Genomic DNA, 16990 nt, shown 5'->3' with positions numbered 1-16990 from the left:
TGTGCTCATGCAGTATTTGTATTTCTGCCTCTGGCTTATTTCATTTAGCACAGTGTCTTGTAGATTCACCAATGTTGTTGCAAATGGCAGGATTTCCTTCCTGTTTATGGCTGAATAATATTCCATTGTGTGTGGTTCTATCTGTAGCTAGATAGATATCACCTTTTCTTTATCCATTCATCTGCTGATGAACACTTAAGTTGTTTCCATAACTTGGCTATTGTGAATAAAGCAGCAATGAACATGGGAATGTGGATATTTCTTTTAGATACTGATTTCATTTGAGTATATACCCAGACGAGGGATTGCTGGACCATATGGTAATTCCATATTTAATTTTTTGAGGAATCTCCCTACTGTTTTCCATAGTTGCTGCACCAATTTATATTCCCACTAACAGTGCACAGGGTTCCCTTTTCTCCACATCCTTGCCAAAGCGCATCTTTACTCAGACAGAAACAATTCTTGATGGTACTTGTCCTGAGAGAAGTGGGGATTATTGCACTGGCTTTCATGTGCTGCTGGGTTGTTTTAGGGGAGAACATAAGACAACTGGATGATTAATATTTTTTATTACTTTGGTTAATTTCCAGGAAGGTCTGTGTTTGTTTCCACGTTGTAGATGCCTTTCCCTTCCCCTTTTAGTTCCTGTTCCCTAATGATGGAGAGGCAACATGTTGCTATGGAAAGAGTGTAGGCTTTTGTGTCACACAGTCCTTACATTTGAATCTGGACTCATCCATCTACCAGCTCTGTCCATGGCTACTTGGCTCTGGGAGCCTCCGTGTCTTGGACTGTAAGATGGGCTTGATAATGTCCACTGCCCCATTTCTCATGAGGATTAAACGAGGTAACATAATGGGAAAGTTCCTTGTTCACAGCCTCTTCCATTGGATGGGCTCATCACTTCTCTTCCTTTCCATACCTTCTTCTCTACAACAGAGACCAAAGTGTTCCTAGTTTTTCCTAAGTTTTAACAGTAGGGTTCAGCTTATAACGGCATCTAATGCTTTACAGTAGTTATGTGACATGGCACAATTTACTTACTATCTCTGAGCCTGTTAGCTCATTGATGGCATGGAAATAATTACCTATTAACATAGTGCTGTAAGTACTAAATTAAATGAGATCATGTATATACGCCAAGTCATAATGCCTGGCACTGAGTGGGCACTCAGTGACCGATTGGTGTTAATACTGTATGGACATATCTTGAAGGCAGCCTTCTTTCTGCCATCTTCTTGAGCATCACAGGTTCCTTTGACTTTTCCTTTGCTGGCATCATTTCTTTTCTCCACTCACTGACTGGAGGGATTTTTCTAAGCTCTGTCCTTCTGTTTTACATCTCTTTTCCTTGGAAGTTTCATCCACTTCCAAGGTTTCAGCTACCACTTTTAGATGGCTACTGTCTACATTTTTTCTGAGCTCCAGATAGGTACATCCAGTTTTCTATTTGTTAGTACTTGGATGCCCAAAGGAATCTTGAACTCAAAATATTACAAAACTTTAGTTATTATCATTCCCACTTCCTTCCTCAAAACTGTTCTTCCAGTAGGTCCTCTCTACTCTACTTCTGTGCTATCTCTAGGTTCTGTTTCCTCCTTTCCATTTTTTAATACAGGCCCAAGTACATTGTACTTTCAGGACTACGCCCCTATAGCAGAGGGCAGTTCCTTCTTCCAGGTCTTTCCGCTGCCAGTAAATAATATCAACAAGAAAACTATAATAACAAGACAGTGTGACCAGTAAGAAAAAGTACCATGACAACAATCATTTGTTGGGTGTACAAGATGTTAGGCAGAATCATACCACCCTAAGCCCTGGGTGAGGTGGGACCCTGCCCTGGGCTCATGTGGTAGAGGCCCCGTTCTCCTTCTCCTCGGGGCGAAGGGAACATTCCCACCCAGAGCCCACCCTGCACCCTCAGCTCATGCTCTGAGTACTTGAGACTTAAGAGTTCCCTACTTAGATTATGCTGAGCCTCATTCTAGAAACAGCATGTGGGCCCTTTCCCCACCTCTGTCTTTGGGAATGTGCATCTCTAGGCTTGAGGCCTGGCCACAGGGCAGCTGTTTGCATGGGTTGTGGTCTGAGATTTGCCTGTAGTCTGGGATGTCCATACCTGTGCCCACTAGACCTCTCCTGGGGCAGGACAGAGCCAGGGGTTGGAAGAGAAGGGGGTTGGCCGAGGCGTCTTCAGGAGTGCTGAGAAGGTTAGGCTGGCAATCAGCAATGTTTCTAATGTAGCTTCTTATCTAATCATCACAGTGCTTCTCAAGGTAGGTAATGTTACTTCTGTATTTTGAGATGAATAAAATGAGACTTGAAGAGGTTGAAAACTTAGTGCACAAGTTGTAATTGGCAGAGCCTAAGTTTGAACCAGATTAGTTTGACTCCAAAATTTTTTCCATGATATTTGTACTTTTTATCCATTTTCCACATTGTAGCCAGAGTTCCATTTTGTATAGAAAATGTCTGAGATCACCTTATTCCCTTGATTAAAAATCTTTTATTAGCTCTTTATTTTCAATTGGCTAAAGACCAGTCTCTCTGGCGTCGCATGCGAGACCCTTCAAAACCTGGTTCAAATCTACTTTGTCAAACTCATTTCTCACCAGTCTTCCCACCATGACTTATTGGGTCATAATTGTACTTGAGCTGTTCCATGAATCCACTCTGCCTTTGCACTCACAGTCTCAGCTGGGTATGTCCTTTCCCTCTTCCTCACCTGGCTGACCAAGTCCCATACTGTCCCCTCCTTTTTCAGGGCCAAATGAGTATCACCTCGTGCATGAAGACATTTGAATTTTTCTAGATAGGATCTCTCCTGCCCCTATTATATACTTCTGTGGTTGTGTATACCTTAATACAAGTGCCTATTACTTTGTACCTGTGTTATCTCCCTTAGACAGTGGGTTCCTTGTGGGCAGGAGCTTTGTCTCATTCATCATTATGCCTAATGCTTCATACAGAGCCTGGATGTCTAGTAGCCTACATAAATATTAAAATAAAATATCTTTTTATTACTGAACATCTTACATACTTCTCAAAGATTATTAGTCATTGAGGAATACAAATTTTGGTTCTGACATTTGTGTTGATTTGCTAATAGACTGGTTTTACAGGCGTTTTGACATCATAACTGGAAATTTCTATCTCACAGAAAAATGTAACTTGACATTTAATCCTACCGTTTTGCTGTCGTGACATTTAAGTGGTGAGAAGTCATTATAATAAATGTATACACATTATTGGTGAGCTTTAATAGGCCAGTGAGTTCTGAATAGAATTTAAAGAAATCACAGTTTTGTCTCAAAGGGATTAGTTTTTGTTTTTTTTTGTTTTTTTAAATTAATTAATTAATTTATTTTTTTATTTTTGGCTGTGTTGGGTCTTCGTTTCTGTGCGAGGGCTTTCTCTAGTTGCGGCGAGCGGGGGCCACTCTTCATCGCGGTGCGCGGGCCTCTCACTATCGCGGCCTCTCTTGTTGCGGAGCACAGGCTCCAGACGCGCAGGCTCAGTAATTGAGGCTCACAGGCCCAGTTGCTCCGCGGCATGTGGGATCTTCCCAGACCAGGGCTTGAACCCGTGTCCCCTGCATTGGCAGGCAGATTCTCAACCACTGCGCCACCAGGGAAGCCCCCTAGTTTTTGTTTTTTAAGTTACCTGTTTTTGGTTATATAGGCGTTTCTGAATGATGTTTATTGCATAGACTTACTGTTTTGCAAGAGGTAACTACCATTTGCATAAAGTTATCGGCACATAAAAAAGATGATGTTGTGGTATGGCTCATTTTCTCTTCTTCCCTAAGATTTGAGTATTCGAGTTAGAAATCTTATTTGTTCTAGTGGTTTCTCCCTACTTGCCCCTCTGCGACAGAGATTCTGGGCAGAGTCTTGCCTCTAGATTGCCTTTCAGAGCATTTTCATCATGAAAAAAATCATTAATTAACAAAATGCCTGTGGTTCCATGTTCCAGGGCAGGGCAGGGCAATTCCCATAGGCATGTTTCATTCTGTTAGCATATTCACACTGTAAACCTGAAAGCTTGATTGGAAGAAAACATGCCATAGAAAGAAGCAAAATTAATTTAAGCATACTGATTTTAGATACTTGTGACTATGGTAATTATATCAATACTTGAGGGTCATAAGCAAGCCTATTTTCAGCCACAAAGGTTTTGGGGAGAAGAAAGAATTCAGTAAGTGTTTGAAAGATGCTAAGGAAATGTCTTTGGGGAAAGAGAAACTATTCCAGGAATATTGCCCAGCTTTTGATAAAGTGGGAAGGGTAGTGACTTGATGAAGAGATGAAGTTAGCACAGAGGAAATTCAGGAAGGATTAGATTGAAGCCGTTACTGGAAACACAGCCTTTGAGGATGCTAGGCCAGAGCTTTGAAGGAAAGGGGGCGTGTGTTTATGCACATACGGGCTAGCGTCACTTCTTCTCTATTTCTAAAGGTAATATATTTTATTATTGAAAGATTTTTAAATGTTGAAACATGTAAATAATAAAACCAAAACCATCCATGTTCCCAAAAGACTGAGATATATTCCAGAGGGGTTTTGAGGAATTTCTTTCCAGCCTCAGTCCCTTTCTCCTCCACTCACTTGTGTGTGTATATAACTTTTTAATTCAAGTGTAGGACCATGGTATGGTATATTTTCTACATTGTATTCTCATTTTAAATTTCTTCGACATAACATTTTCAAAGCATTTTCCTGTGTTAATAAAAACTTTTCAAGATACTTTAAATTATTGTACGTTATTCCATTTCAGAGATGTACCAGAATTTATTTAACATTATTTACATTATAAATGAAACTACAGATAAATCTCTGCACCTGAAACTTTGCTGTATCTCTGATGATTTCTTTAGAAAAGGTTCATACAATAGAAAATCCTAGGTCAGAGCATACTAATATTTTTAAGCTCTTGAGATACATTGACAAATTGTTTTTGATGACAGAATTAAAGAGTAAAATCTTTCCATGGTGCCACAGGAAGTGGTTATATGAGGAACTGATAAGTGTGTTGATGGAGGTGAGGAGGGGTTTATAAGTGGAAAAATGTAAAAGTTCACACATGAATGATTGATGTGGGAGATAAAGTGAGGAAGTATAAGGATGGATTGACCATGGACAGAAAGGAGTTTCTTTGTGAAGGGTGCTTCACAGGCTTGCTGTGTGTGAAATGCTTAACCAGGTCTTGGAACAGGTGTGAGAGTGACAAATGGTAACCATTCACGTCACATGCTGTTAAGGAGCTTGAGTTCAGGGGTCCAGCGCTGCTCCAGCCCTTGTCCAGGAGTGACTGGTCCTCTCTCCCTTTCACTTCCCTCATCAGTAAATGTCGGTAACATTCGTCCTTCCTCGTTGGGTTGGTGTGCAGCTTAGATGAAATTGTGTGCCTAGGCCCTTAGCCTGGTGTGTGGCACGCTAAGGCTTTAACAATTGACACTTCTGTGACATCCACTGTTGCTCTCCCTTGTATCAGTTAGTAATCCTCTGGTTGAAAGCGACAGAACACTCCATCCAAAGAGAAAAGCCAGTTATGTTGTGTCCAACACAGAGTGTTGTATCCAATGGAATGGGAATGTCACTTGCTTTGGTCTTTTTTTTTTTTTTACCGGACTTGTTTCTTTTTTAATAAATTTATTTATTTATTTTTGGCTGTGTTGGGTCTTCGTTTCTGTGCGAGGGCTTTCTCTAGTTGCGGCGAGCGGGGGCCACTGTTCATCACGGTGCGCAGGCCTCTCACTATCGCGGCCTCTCTCGTTGCGGAGCACAGGCTCCAGATGCGCAGGCTCAGTAGTTGTGGCTCACGGGCCCAGTTGCTCCGCAGCATGTGGGATCTTCCCAGACCAGGGCTCGAACCCGTGTCCCCTGCATTGGCAGGCAGATTCTCAACCACTGCGCCACCAGGGAAGCCCTTTTACCAGACTTGTTTATATTTATAAGCTCAACCAATCTTTAAGTGGCCTTTATGTTACACTTCTTAGGCATTTTCCGCTTATTTCTTTGTTCGTTTGTTTACTCATTCATCCATTTAGAAGGTGAATGTACACATTTACACTTGCCCCTATCTTGAAAAGGAATGATATCTGTTTCCCTCTGTTCTTTACTCAGTGCCATGTGCAGGGCCCCAGACATAATAGATGCTCAGTAGTTGTTAAAAAAAAAATCAAGAACAACCTCCTTATGATTAATATGGACTTTATTTTCTCCTTTTTTTCCTCTAGGGGGAAAAAAAAGAAAATCTTTAGTGTTTTTCCCCCGATTACGTAGAATTTATATCTTTTGGTAGAAGTAGTAGTATTGATAATTCTAGATTGCAGGTGAAAATACCAAGCCACCTTTAATTTTTTTCAAAGATATATAAGCTATGGGGATATAATATACACCATGGTGACTATAACAATACTACATTATATATTTGAAAGTTGCTAAGAGAATAGATCTTCAAAGTTCTCATCACAAGAAAAAAAATTGTAACTATGTGAGGTGATTCTTGTTAACTAAACTTATTGGGGTCGTTATTTTGCAATATATACATATATCAAATCATTTTGTTGTACACTTTAAACTTCTGCAATGTTATTTGTAACTTACATGTCTCAATAAGTCATTGGAAAAAATTTTTTTTCAAAATGAATAAAAATTTACTCTTATAAATTATCTTCTTGACCTATTATGTTTTATATTTTTTAAATATTGCAGGAATATTAAAATGAAGAAGATAAACCCATTTCCCTATTACAATAATATACAAAAATGTTTTCATATTTTTGTTGCTTTCTATTCTTTTACAGCTTATTTTTTAATTAGACATGTCAAATAGCCAGATAAAAATCTAGATAGTATTTAAAAATTTTCAGGTGATTGATAACCTACTAAATTGTCTGCAGTTGTCCTCTCATTACAAAAACCTATTAGCATAGTGAGGCCCATCAGGTAAATGGAGGTTTACTTTATAAACAAGAAGTGTACATATAATTGCTAAAAAGAACACTTGGACTGTTGATGTAAGTGCCAGGAAGAAAGTGAGTTCCATGTTTAATATTTTCTCTGTGTATGTGCAGATTCACTCACATATTTGAGCTGAACAGGAGAAGAAAATGCTGTGATGTTAACTTGTGAGGAGTCCAGTGACTTTGTGGCTTTATGAATATTTTCTTCAGATTATATCAGTATACTCTAGAGTTATTATATGAAAATTAATACAGATAGAAAGAAAATGAAAGATCCCCCATGCCACTCTCTGGACATACCCATGGTCAGCATTCAGCCCAGCTCTTTTCTTAGGTAGTGCCCTAATTAATTTTCATTGTTGTGTGTCTCTCTGTATTGTTTGGATTTTGTAATGTACATGTATGCCTTTTATAATGAAATATAATAAAAGTATATTTTGAGGGAAAATATGAGCATAACCATATTGTATTATTTAGGATTCTTTTCTAAAAAATTTTTATTGAAATATAGTTGATTTACAATGTCGTGTTAGTTTCAGGTACACAGCAAAGTGATTCAGTTATACATATATATGTATATCCTTTCTCAGATTCTTTTTCCTTACAGGTTATTACAAGATATTGGGTATAGTTCCCTGTGCTGTACAGTAGGACCTTGTTGGTTATCTATTTAGGATTCTTTTTAAAAGAGTGAATCATGTAAAATTATGGATATTCAACCCTTTCCGATGTACAGAAAATGGAAGTTTCGTATGTTCTACTTAATAATCGCAATAGGCTTGCTAAGACATCTCGAAATCCTGCAGGAGAAATGGGATTTTATGTTGTTCACAGTTGTATCCCTAGGACCTAGAACAGTTCCTGAAGGATGAATCTAATCTTTGTTGCGAAATATAGAGGTTACTGATGAAGATAATTTCATAAAAATAGGAGTGAAAATAGAAGTAAAATGGAAACATTTTAACTGCACTGCAGAGAAAATCAATTAAGGAAACAATTCAGTTCCAATTGGCTCAGTGAATTGGCTCTGGCGAAAGCTTAGTCAATGAAAATTCATCAGTGTTGATGCAAACTGTTTAAAGCATCGGTATTTATAAACACAAATAATATCCCAAGTGTCACAACAAGGGGTTGCAAAACCTTCTGTACTCAAACTAGGAGAGGTCATGATTACTAGGAAAAGTGATGGCTGAACCCAGCAGCTAGATCCAAAGCCACATTTATCCCACTCATCCAAACGGTATATACCTTTCCATAACTGCATTCATAACTACATTCCAACTGTCAAATGTAACACATTGCTTCATGAATGACCCTCACAGTAAGATAATTTACATTACTTATTTGATGTCTGTCCCCATTCTTTTAAACGGGTGGACATCTGGATTGCTGTTTGTAAAGCAGGGTGCCATGTGCCACAGTTGGTGGGGAGCTGTCGGCTGGCGGAGGCCAGAGAACAGGGGTTTTAAAGACAGATGGTCTAACTTTAAATCACAGCTCTGTCATTTACAAACATGTGGCCTTGGACAGGTAATCTAGTCTCTCTTAGTTTGTTCTGTCAACAGTTAAATCTCTACATAATAAAATAGTAAATATGACGGTGTGAACATGGTACTTGGGACATACAGGCCACTGATATTCAATCAGAGCCATGGTTATTATGTGAAGGAATCCAGACAGTAACTGAATAAATGGCTTAGATCATAGAATCCTAGAAGTATACAGTATAAGCAGACCTCAGAAATCTAAGGTATCTTTGTGCTCCATCCCATGTAGTGCATCAAAGAGGAAGCAACCTAAAATTCAGAAACAGGTTTGGTTTTACATGAAGTTCATTTTTGTGCTCATTATTGAAAGGTAATTTTTGGTAAATCCTATCTGTTCCCGTATTCACCCACTTTAATTTCCCTTTGTCCATTGTTATCTGCCAGCCCAATAAAGCTGGTCTGTGAACCATGACAACACAGTTAAGGAGAGAGACTCAGTCTCCTTGACACAACCAGACACTGTCATGGGATAATGTCTTCCTTGTGCATGTGCAGAGCTGCTAATTATTCTTCTTTAAGAAATAATGACATGCCAGGGCATGAAACCTGGGGCCACTGTCCATATTTAATTAGGCAAGAGTGATCTTGCACATGCTCGTGCATAAAAAATAATCACTTCATGTAACTGAATGTTGGTTTTGGTATGCCCTTTCCCCAATTAGGCATCATCTAGCAAGATCAAAAGGTGATTTATTCCAAGATGGTCTGTGCAGAGGGGACTGAGTGTGTGCCACGTTGCATCTTCATTATAAATTTCATCCTGAGACTCAATTAACAGGCCTGTTATTCTCTTTTATTAAAATCACTTTAAAAAATTAAGGCAGCAGGGTTTTTATGGTACCACAGAGCAAGCAGTGAAATCAGTGTGCCCCGCGTGTGTTCGTTTCCTGTCGAAGTCGTGATCTGAGGCTCATGACACTCATCTCGGGGACTGCTGGGGCTGAGGCGCTGAGAGGCCTTGGATCCTGAGGAGGGTTAGTCATCCCTCTCACCTCCTACACACACACACACACACACGCACACGCACACGCACACACACACACACACAGCCACCTCTCTGCTTTAGGGCTCAGTGTAACATCACTTCAAAGCTTTTCATCCTAGTGGAACCCTGAGCTCAGCCAGGGAACATGGCCCACTTCTCTTACACAGACACGGAAGTTTCTGCCGTGTTGGGCAGGTCCTTTCTCCAGAAGGCAGGGGCTCTTAACTTGGGATCTATGTGGAGTTAGGGCTTGGGGGGGCCTGTGAATCCCCTGAAATTACTTGTATGCTCCTCTAGGAAGAGGATCTTTTTGTGTTCATGATCCAAAAAAGCTTAAGAAACAGAACTATCCTAGCTTTGCTCTGATCTTTTGACACCAAAGGGTGTTGGAAGAAACTTGGTCTTGGGAGTGAGACAGATTTCCGTTTGAATTGTCTCCGATAGATTTTAGCCATGTAACGTTGGGCAGGCTGTGAACCCTCTCTGAATCTCCATTTTCTCAAATGTAGAACAAGGGTAAGAATGCCTATTTTAAGGTTACAGTGACTGGTAGACTAAATAGCGAAATAACAAGTAATTTTTATTCTGCTTTTCATCCCATGAATAAAATGAAAGCAAGTACCTGTTCTGTCTTGTTCCTTGTTGGGTCTTTCCAAGCATCCATGACGGTGCCTTGCATACAGCAGGCACTCAAATGTTGGTTGGATGGATAGTTGGATGGATGGAGTGCCTTGGTTTAGTACCCAGATGAAGTCTGTCAGTCTGCTTCCTCAAAGCACTGATTTTTCTAAGAGAAATCTGTCTTGCTAAGACCCTCCCAGGACATATGCTCTATGTCCTTTGCAAAATCTTTCTGGATACTATGACAAGATGAGATAGACCTTCTTATCCTATACTGAAAATCATGGTCTTTGCTGGGCCTTTGTCTATATCAGGGCTGGGCAACTAGCCTGTAGGCCAAATCTGGCCTGTTGCCTGTTTTTGTAAATAAAGTTTTCCGTTGTTTTTTAATAAATTTATTTATTCATGTATTTAGTTTTGGTTGTGTTGGGTCTTTGTTGCTGAGCGCGGGCTTCTCATTGTGGTGGCTTCTCTTGTTGCGGAGCACAGGCTCTAGGCACGCGGGCTTCAGTAGTTGTGGCACGTGGGCTCAGTAGTTGTGGCTCATGGGCTCTAGAGCGCCGGCTCAGTAGTTGTGGCGCATGGGCTTAGTTGCTCCACGGCATGTGGGATCTTCTTGGACCAGGGCTTGAACTCGTGTCTGCTGCACTGGCAGGCGGATTCTTAACCACTGTGCCACCAGGGAAGTCCTGTAAATAAAGTTTTATTGGAATGTAGCCATGCTTATTGATTTACATGTTGTCTCTGACTGCTTTTGTGCTATAGCAGCGTTGAGCACAGAGGCCGTATGGTCTTCAAAGCCTAAAATATTTTTTATCTACCTCTTTATGGAAAAAGTTTTCCAACCCCTGATACATATTTTCTGTACTCTTTTCTATAACCCTGCAGGATTGGTCTTAAGATGCTCTTGCTATGGATTGGGAAGCTAAGATTTTTTTTTTTAATATTTATTTATTTATTTATTTGGCTGCATGGGGTCTTCGTTGTTGCGCGCAGGCTTTCTCTAGTTGTGGCGAGCTGGGGCTACTCTTCGTTGCGGTGCGGTGGCTTCTCTTGTTGCGGAGCATGGGCTGTAGGCACACAGGCTTCAGTAGTTGTGGCACACGGGCTCAGTAGTTGTGGCTTGCCGGCTCTAGAGTGCAAGCTCAGTAGTTGTGGCACACGGGCTTAGTTGCTCCGCAGCATGTGGGATCTTCCCAGCCCAGGGATCAAACCCGTGTCCCCTGCATTGGCAGGCAGATTCTTAACAACTGCGCCACCAGGGAAGTCCAGGAAGCTAAGATTCAACAGAGTTAAGTATATTAACTGAGATTGAACAATTTATAATTGTTAGGGTTTGAATCCAGGTCTGTGCGATTCCACAGCCCATAGTCCTTCCACTAAATGGTGATACCTTGCAATTGAACCAAAACCCAGCTGAACCAATTACATCTTCCAGTCCTTCCTGGTGACTATGCCTGGCACGGGGAACAGTTCAATGATGTCCCCAGGAATCGTGGTGGGACCTGGTAGTCCTGGCATTTGTCAGCAATCTGTTTCCGGTCTGCAATAGAAATTGTGTGAATGTAGAAGTAGGTAAGAGAGTGGAATGAGGATCTCAAGGACTGATACTGTCGATGGCAGAGCAATATGGGCGTGCTGTTGTTTATCTGCAAACATAATGCTGCTCCCTAAGGGTCAGGGGGTTCAGCATTCCAGGAAGGTCCTTGTTGCTGCTGAATGTGGCATCCACTCTTGTTTGGTGCCTTTGATGAGAAATGTGTAATACTTGTGCATTTTCAGCACACAACCACTCGACAGAGACTTTCACTGGCCCAGGCTATGAGACTGTTAAGAGTTTGGGACCTCCACACTTGCCCACTGCTACCATGCCCTCATTGGCAGATCTGACTCCAAAAACTGGAGATGAAAGTTCTTTCACAGTGAATTAAGCCTGGTGGAAATTTGATTGTTTCAACGGTTTCCAGATGACGTTCTATGGCTCTTCTGTTAATTCCTCCATCAGCCCATTATTGCTCATTCTCACTTGACTTTCACCCTTCCAATTAATTTTTCCAAGCTTGTAAACTGGTTATGATTAAATAAAAGAAACAAAATTGGGAAAATTAGCTATTCCTGCTTTAACTGACTGCATAGCAGTGTTTGCCTTATAACTGAGAGAAGCTGATGATAACCGTAACAGCAACAAAATTATAGCCACCCAACTGGAAGTAACACAGTTGGGTAATTTATCCACCTGTCAAAGGATGTACTAATGAAAAATGGCCGTAGTGTGAATCAATTTTCATATAAAAGTGGGGTATTGTAACTTGGGGATAGTGAGAAGGATTAGGAGGGCTTAATGCTCTTTCTGATAGTCTGTTTTTTTTCTTTGTGGCCGGCGTTAGGGGGAGTGTCTGGAACTCTCTCTCAATCTGTCATGGAGCTGCTGATGGAGGATTCCATGGAAAAGCTGCAGGGTGGGCAGGAAGAAATCAGAGCTATAATTAACTTTGTTTCACTGTGTTCTGCAACAGTGACCCTTATTCCTCCCGTAGTCTTACCCTGTGGCTTTCATACTCTCTGAAGTCAATGAATCTTTCAGTTTATGCTGAAAGTATAAAACAGATAAAAATGGGGCTGCTCTGGTTTAAGTCAGGGTGGAGGAACCTGGTAAAACTAAGTGACATTTCATTTGTTGTGCCAGTGTAACTCTGTGGGGAAATAATGGGTTGATTAAAATTCTTGATCTATTGTTTAATTATTTAGAGTGAATGCTTCTTACAGAAAAATAGATTTCTCTTTGTAGCCCTTTTGGTTTATTCCTAACATATTTTAGGACCGAGTTATTTTTTTCTTAAGCTTCAAAATATACAAATAGTTCTCAAGCCATTTTTTTTGTCTTTCACTTGACGCCAGATACTTCTCATGGATCAAAGCTGTTGATGGTTTGTTTGTATTTCTGTCTTGGAAACATGTTTATATGGAATCTAAAAAAAAAAAATGGTTCTGAAGAACCTGGGGGCAGGACAGGAATAAAGATGCAGACATAGAGAATGGACTTGAGGCACGGGGAGGGGGAAGGGTAAGCTGGGACGAAGTGAGAGAGTGGCATGGACTTATATACACTACCAAATGTAAAATAGATAGCTAGTGGGAAGCAGCCGCATAGCACAGCACAGGGAGATCAGCTCGGTGCTTTGTGACCACCTAGAGGGGTGGGATAGGGAGGGTGGGAGGGAGATGCAAGAGGGAGGAGATATGGGGATATATGTATATGTATGGCTGATTCACTTTGTTCTACAGCAGAAACTAACACACCACTGTAAAGCAATTATACTCCAATAAAGATGTTAAAAAAAAAAAATCCATCACAGGGACTTCCCTGGTGGCGCAGTGGTTAAGAATCCGCCTGCCAATGCAGGGGAAATGGGTTCGATCCCTGGTCCAGGAAGATTCCACACGCTGTGGAGCGACTAAGCCCGTGTGCCACAACTACTGAGCCTGTGCTCTAGAGCCCGTGAGCCACAACTACTGAGCCCATGTGCCACAACTACTGAAGCCCGCGTGCTCTAGGGCCTGCGTGTGGAAACTGCTGAGCCTGCGTGCTGCAACTACTGAAGCCCTCCCACCTAGGGCCTGTGCTCCGTGACAAGAGAAGCCACTGCAATGAGAAGCCCGTGCACCACAATGAAGAGTAGCCCCCTCTCGCCACAACTAGAGAAAGCCTGCACAGCAACGAAGGCCCAACGCAGCCAAAAATAAAATAAATTAAAAAATAAAAAGAATCCATCACAAAATTTAGGTCTCCCTGATGGAGACTAAAGGGCGAATTCATAAATTATAAGTGATTATTGAACAATTTGAATTGGGGGAGAAATTGACAAGTGCATCAAATTTCAGTTTATATCCATGAGGCAGAGTAGTGGTGGTGATGCCCTCACTTGCCAGGTGGGGGAGAGGAATGAGCAAGGCATAGAAATCTAAATAAACAGTGTTTTCTAGAGTTATACACCCCAGGTGTACTGAATACAGGCAATTATATTACTTCTAGAAAGAGCAAGGCGTGTTCTTGGACTGGTAAGGGACTTCCATGTGATGATTAGTTCACCAAAACAATTGTTTGAGAGTCCTTGTGTATGTTTTCTCTGTAGCCATCCTAAGAAGGTGAGCTGCTGATATGCTATGATTTTTTTTTTTTCCTTTGGTCGCACAGCACGGCTTGAGGAATCTTAGTTTCCCAACCAGGGATCGAACCCCCTGCAGTGGAAATGTGGAGTCCTAACCACTGGACCTCCAGGGAATTCCCAGGATATGCTATGATTTCTGCACAGCTTTTTTTTTTTTTTTGCTGTGTTTTTTTTAACATCCATGTGCAGTTTCATTATTGATCATAGTTTTGTGTACGTGTGTGGCGGCATTTGGGGGTGGGTGTACATAAGGCTTGGATTACTTGACTGCCAGCATCGCTGAGCTCACATGTTGTCCTTATTTATGTGTTTGCCAGGGAGAAATGCCTGCTGCCTCTCCAATTGGCTTTGGAATCCAAGAATGTGAAGCTGGCCCAACATGCCTTGGCAGGGATACAGGTATGACTCTGAGTGCAACAGGATGACAGAAATTGACAGACCACTTTGGCATTGAAAGAGCAAATAGTTAACGTTCTAAATACTAGCTGTTTAAAGACCCAGACAAAAATTTGATTGAACTGGATAATAACCAGAGAGGATAGCAGGATTTTCTTGTATTTACCAGCATTTCTCTGTGTACAGCATTATCTTGCTAAGCATTTGTTGTTCAGACACTGACTCATGGAGACTCAGCTAAGCCCACACAGAAATGAAATATTTTTTGTGACACCAAACTTTTAACAGAGTAAGGGCTCCCAAGAGAGATGCTTCCAGTTCTATACCAACTCAAATCTTATATGCATTCAAGTTCTCTGGGTCTGTGTCAGGAGCAATGATGGTAAGCGGGAAAGAGTTTGTTTTGTTTTCTGTTCTACAGTTAAGTTGGTGAATGGATTAATGTGTTTTGTTTCCAGAACAAGATTGGGAAGAAAAAAGAAATTTTGTCTAGTCAGAAAAGCCAAATTGCACAAATGCATTTCCTTCTCTGAACATTTGTTCATTTTGTTTTACACCGTACATAATAGGTCTAATTCCAAAGGTGCAAAGTTGTTGGCTGTATAGACACATTGACTTCTTAAGTGGTTTGGTATGTGAATGACAAGCACTGTGGAGTGCAAGCCTACGGGGTATTCTTTCAGCATGACCGGGTATTGGTGGCATTTGTTGGATGTCTTCTCACATTACTGTTTCATCGTTAACTCTTTAAGTTCAGAGAGGTCTCTAATACCTTTAGAGAAATAAATATGAAAGAGTAAGAAAATTACAACTCTTTTTTCCCTAGAAGATTGGAATTAGAGGATGTATATCTCAATATGCAATAGCATTAGAAATTCTTAAACATTTAAAAAAATTTTAAACAATGTTATTAAAAACTCTTCTCCAAAGTAACTGGGCCAACTTTAAAAATGAATGGGGGACTTCCCTGGGGGCGCAGTGGTTAAGAATCCGCCTGCCAATGCAGGGAACACAAGTTCGAGCCCTGGTCTGGGAAAATCCCACATGCCACGGAGCAACTAAGCCCGTGCGCCACAACTACTGAGCCCGTGCTCTAGAGCCCACAAGGCACAACTACTGAGCCCACGTGCCACAACTACTGAAGCCCACACGCCTAGAGCCCGTGCTCCGCAACAAGAGAAGCCACTGCAATGAGAAGCCCACGCACCGCAATGAAGAGTAGCCCCTGCTTGCTGCAACTAGAGAATGCCCTTGCGCAGCGACGAAGACCCAACGCAGCCAAAACTAAATTAATTAATTAAAAAAAAAAATGAATGGGAGTTTGTTTTGACCTGCCACTTATGTTCCCTTTTCTTTAGTAGTATATAGATTTTCCATTTAGTTACTTTTTTTTTTTTTTAACCCTCAAACACTCTTAAGTTATAGTATCATGTTTTCAATAATCGTGGGAACTTCACTGATCTGGGGGGCAGGGAGTCTTCCTCTCAGCATCCCTTGTGACCTCCCATTAACTTAAGGCATTTTTTAAGAGCTTTCTAGTCTTTATCACTTTAAGTAAAACCAGGTTTGTATATAAACTAACTCTGGGCTGCCCTACATACATTACATGAGAGTCAAAAATCTCTTTTGAGAGAATACCTCAGAGATATTGTGGGTTCAGTTCCAGACCACCATAATAAAGCAAATATTAGAGTGAGCCACATGAAGGTTTTGATTTTCCAGTGTATATAGAAGTTATGTTTACACTATACTGTAGTCTCTTAAGTGTGCAATAGCATTATGTCTAAAAAAATGTACATACCTTAATTAAAAAATACCTTATGGATAAAGAATGCCAACATCATTTGAGCCTTCAGTCAGCTGTAGCAGTAACAGCAAAGATCACTGATCACAGATCATCGCAACAAATACAGTAATAATGAAAGGGTTTAAAATATTACCAGAATTACCAAAATGTGACATAGAGACACGACGTGGGCAAATGCTATTGAAAAAATGGGGCCAATAGACTCGATTGACACACGGTTGCCACAAACCTTCAATTTATAAAAAACACAATACCTGTCAAGTGGAGTAAAGCTAAGTGCAATAAAATGAGGTATAGCTGTATAGACAAATTCAGGGAGTCCTAAGAAGGTTTAAAATACTTGTTTTCTGGATCTGCAGTGACATTCAGCTAGAAGAGGGAGTCATTACCCTGGATGAATCAGAATTCCAAAAATTCTTCATGGCTGCAACCCTATGCTGCATCGGACAAGGACAAATTTAATAGGGATAAATATAAAATCCATCCTACACTGGG

General features: G+C 40.8%; 1 protein-coding gene across 2 annotated transcripts in view; it reads left to right on the top strand.

Moving 5' to 3' along the window:
- ARFGEF3 (ARFGEF family member 3) overlaps positions 1-16990 on the top strand; it is a 195354-nt gene that overhangs the window by 29188 nt on the left and 149176 nt on the right. For both annotated transcript variants that reach the window (XM_068551232.1, XM_068551231.1), the window contains exon 3: positions 14610-14691. In XM_068551232.1, coding sequence (XP_068407333.1) covers positions 14610-14691 — 82 coding nt within the window. The remainder of the gene's footprint in view (positions 1-14609; positions 14692-16990) is intronic.

Source organism: Eschrichtius robustus, chromosome 9 (assembly GCF_028021215.1).
Source record: "Eschrichtius robustus isolate mEscRob2 chromosome 9, mEscRob2.pri, whole genome shotgun sequence".
In the NCBI taxonomy this organism is placed as follows: Eukaryota; Metazoa; Chordata; class Mammalia; order Artiodactyla; family Eschrichtiidae; genus Eschrichtius; species Eschrichtius robustus.
This window is presented reverse-complemented; position numbering and strand designations above follow the sequence as displayed.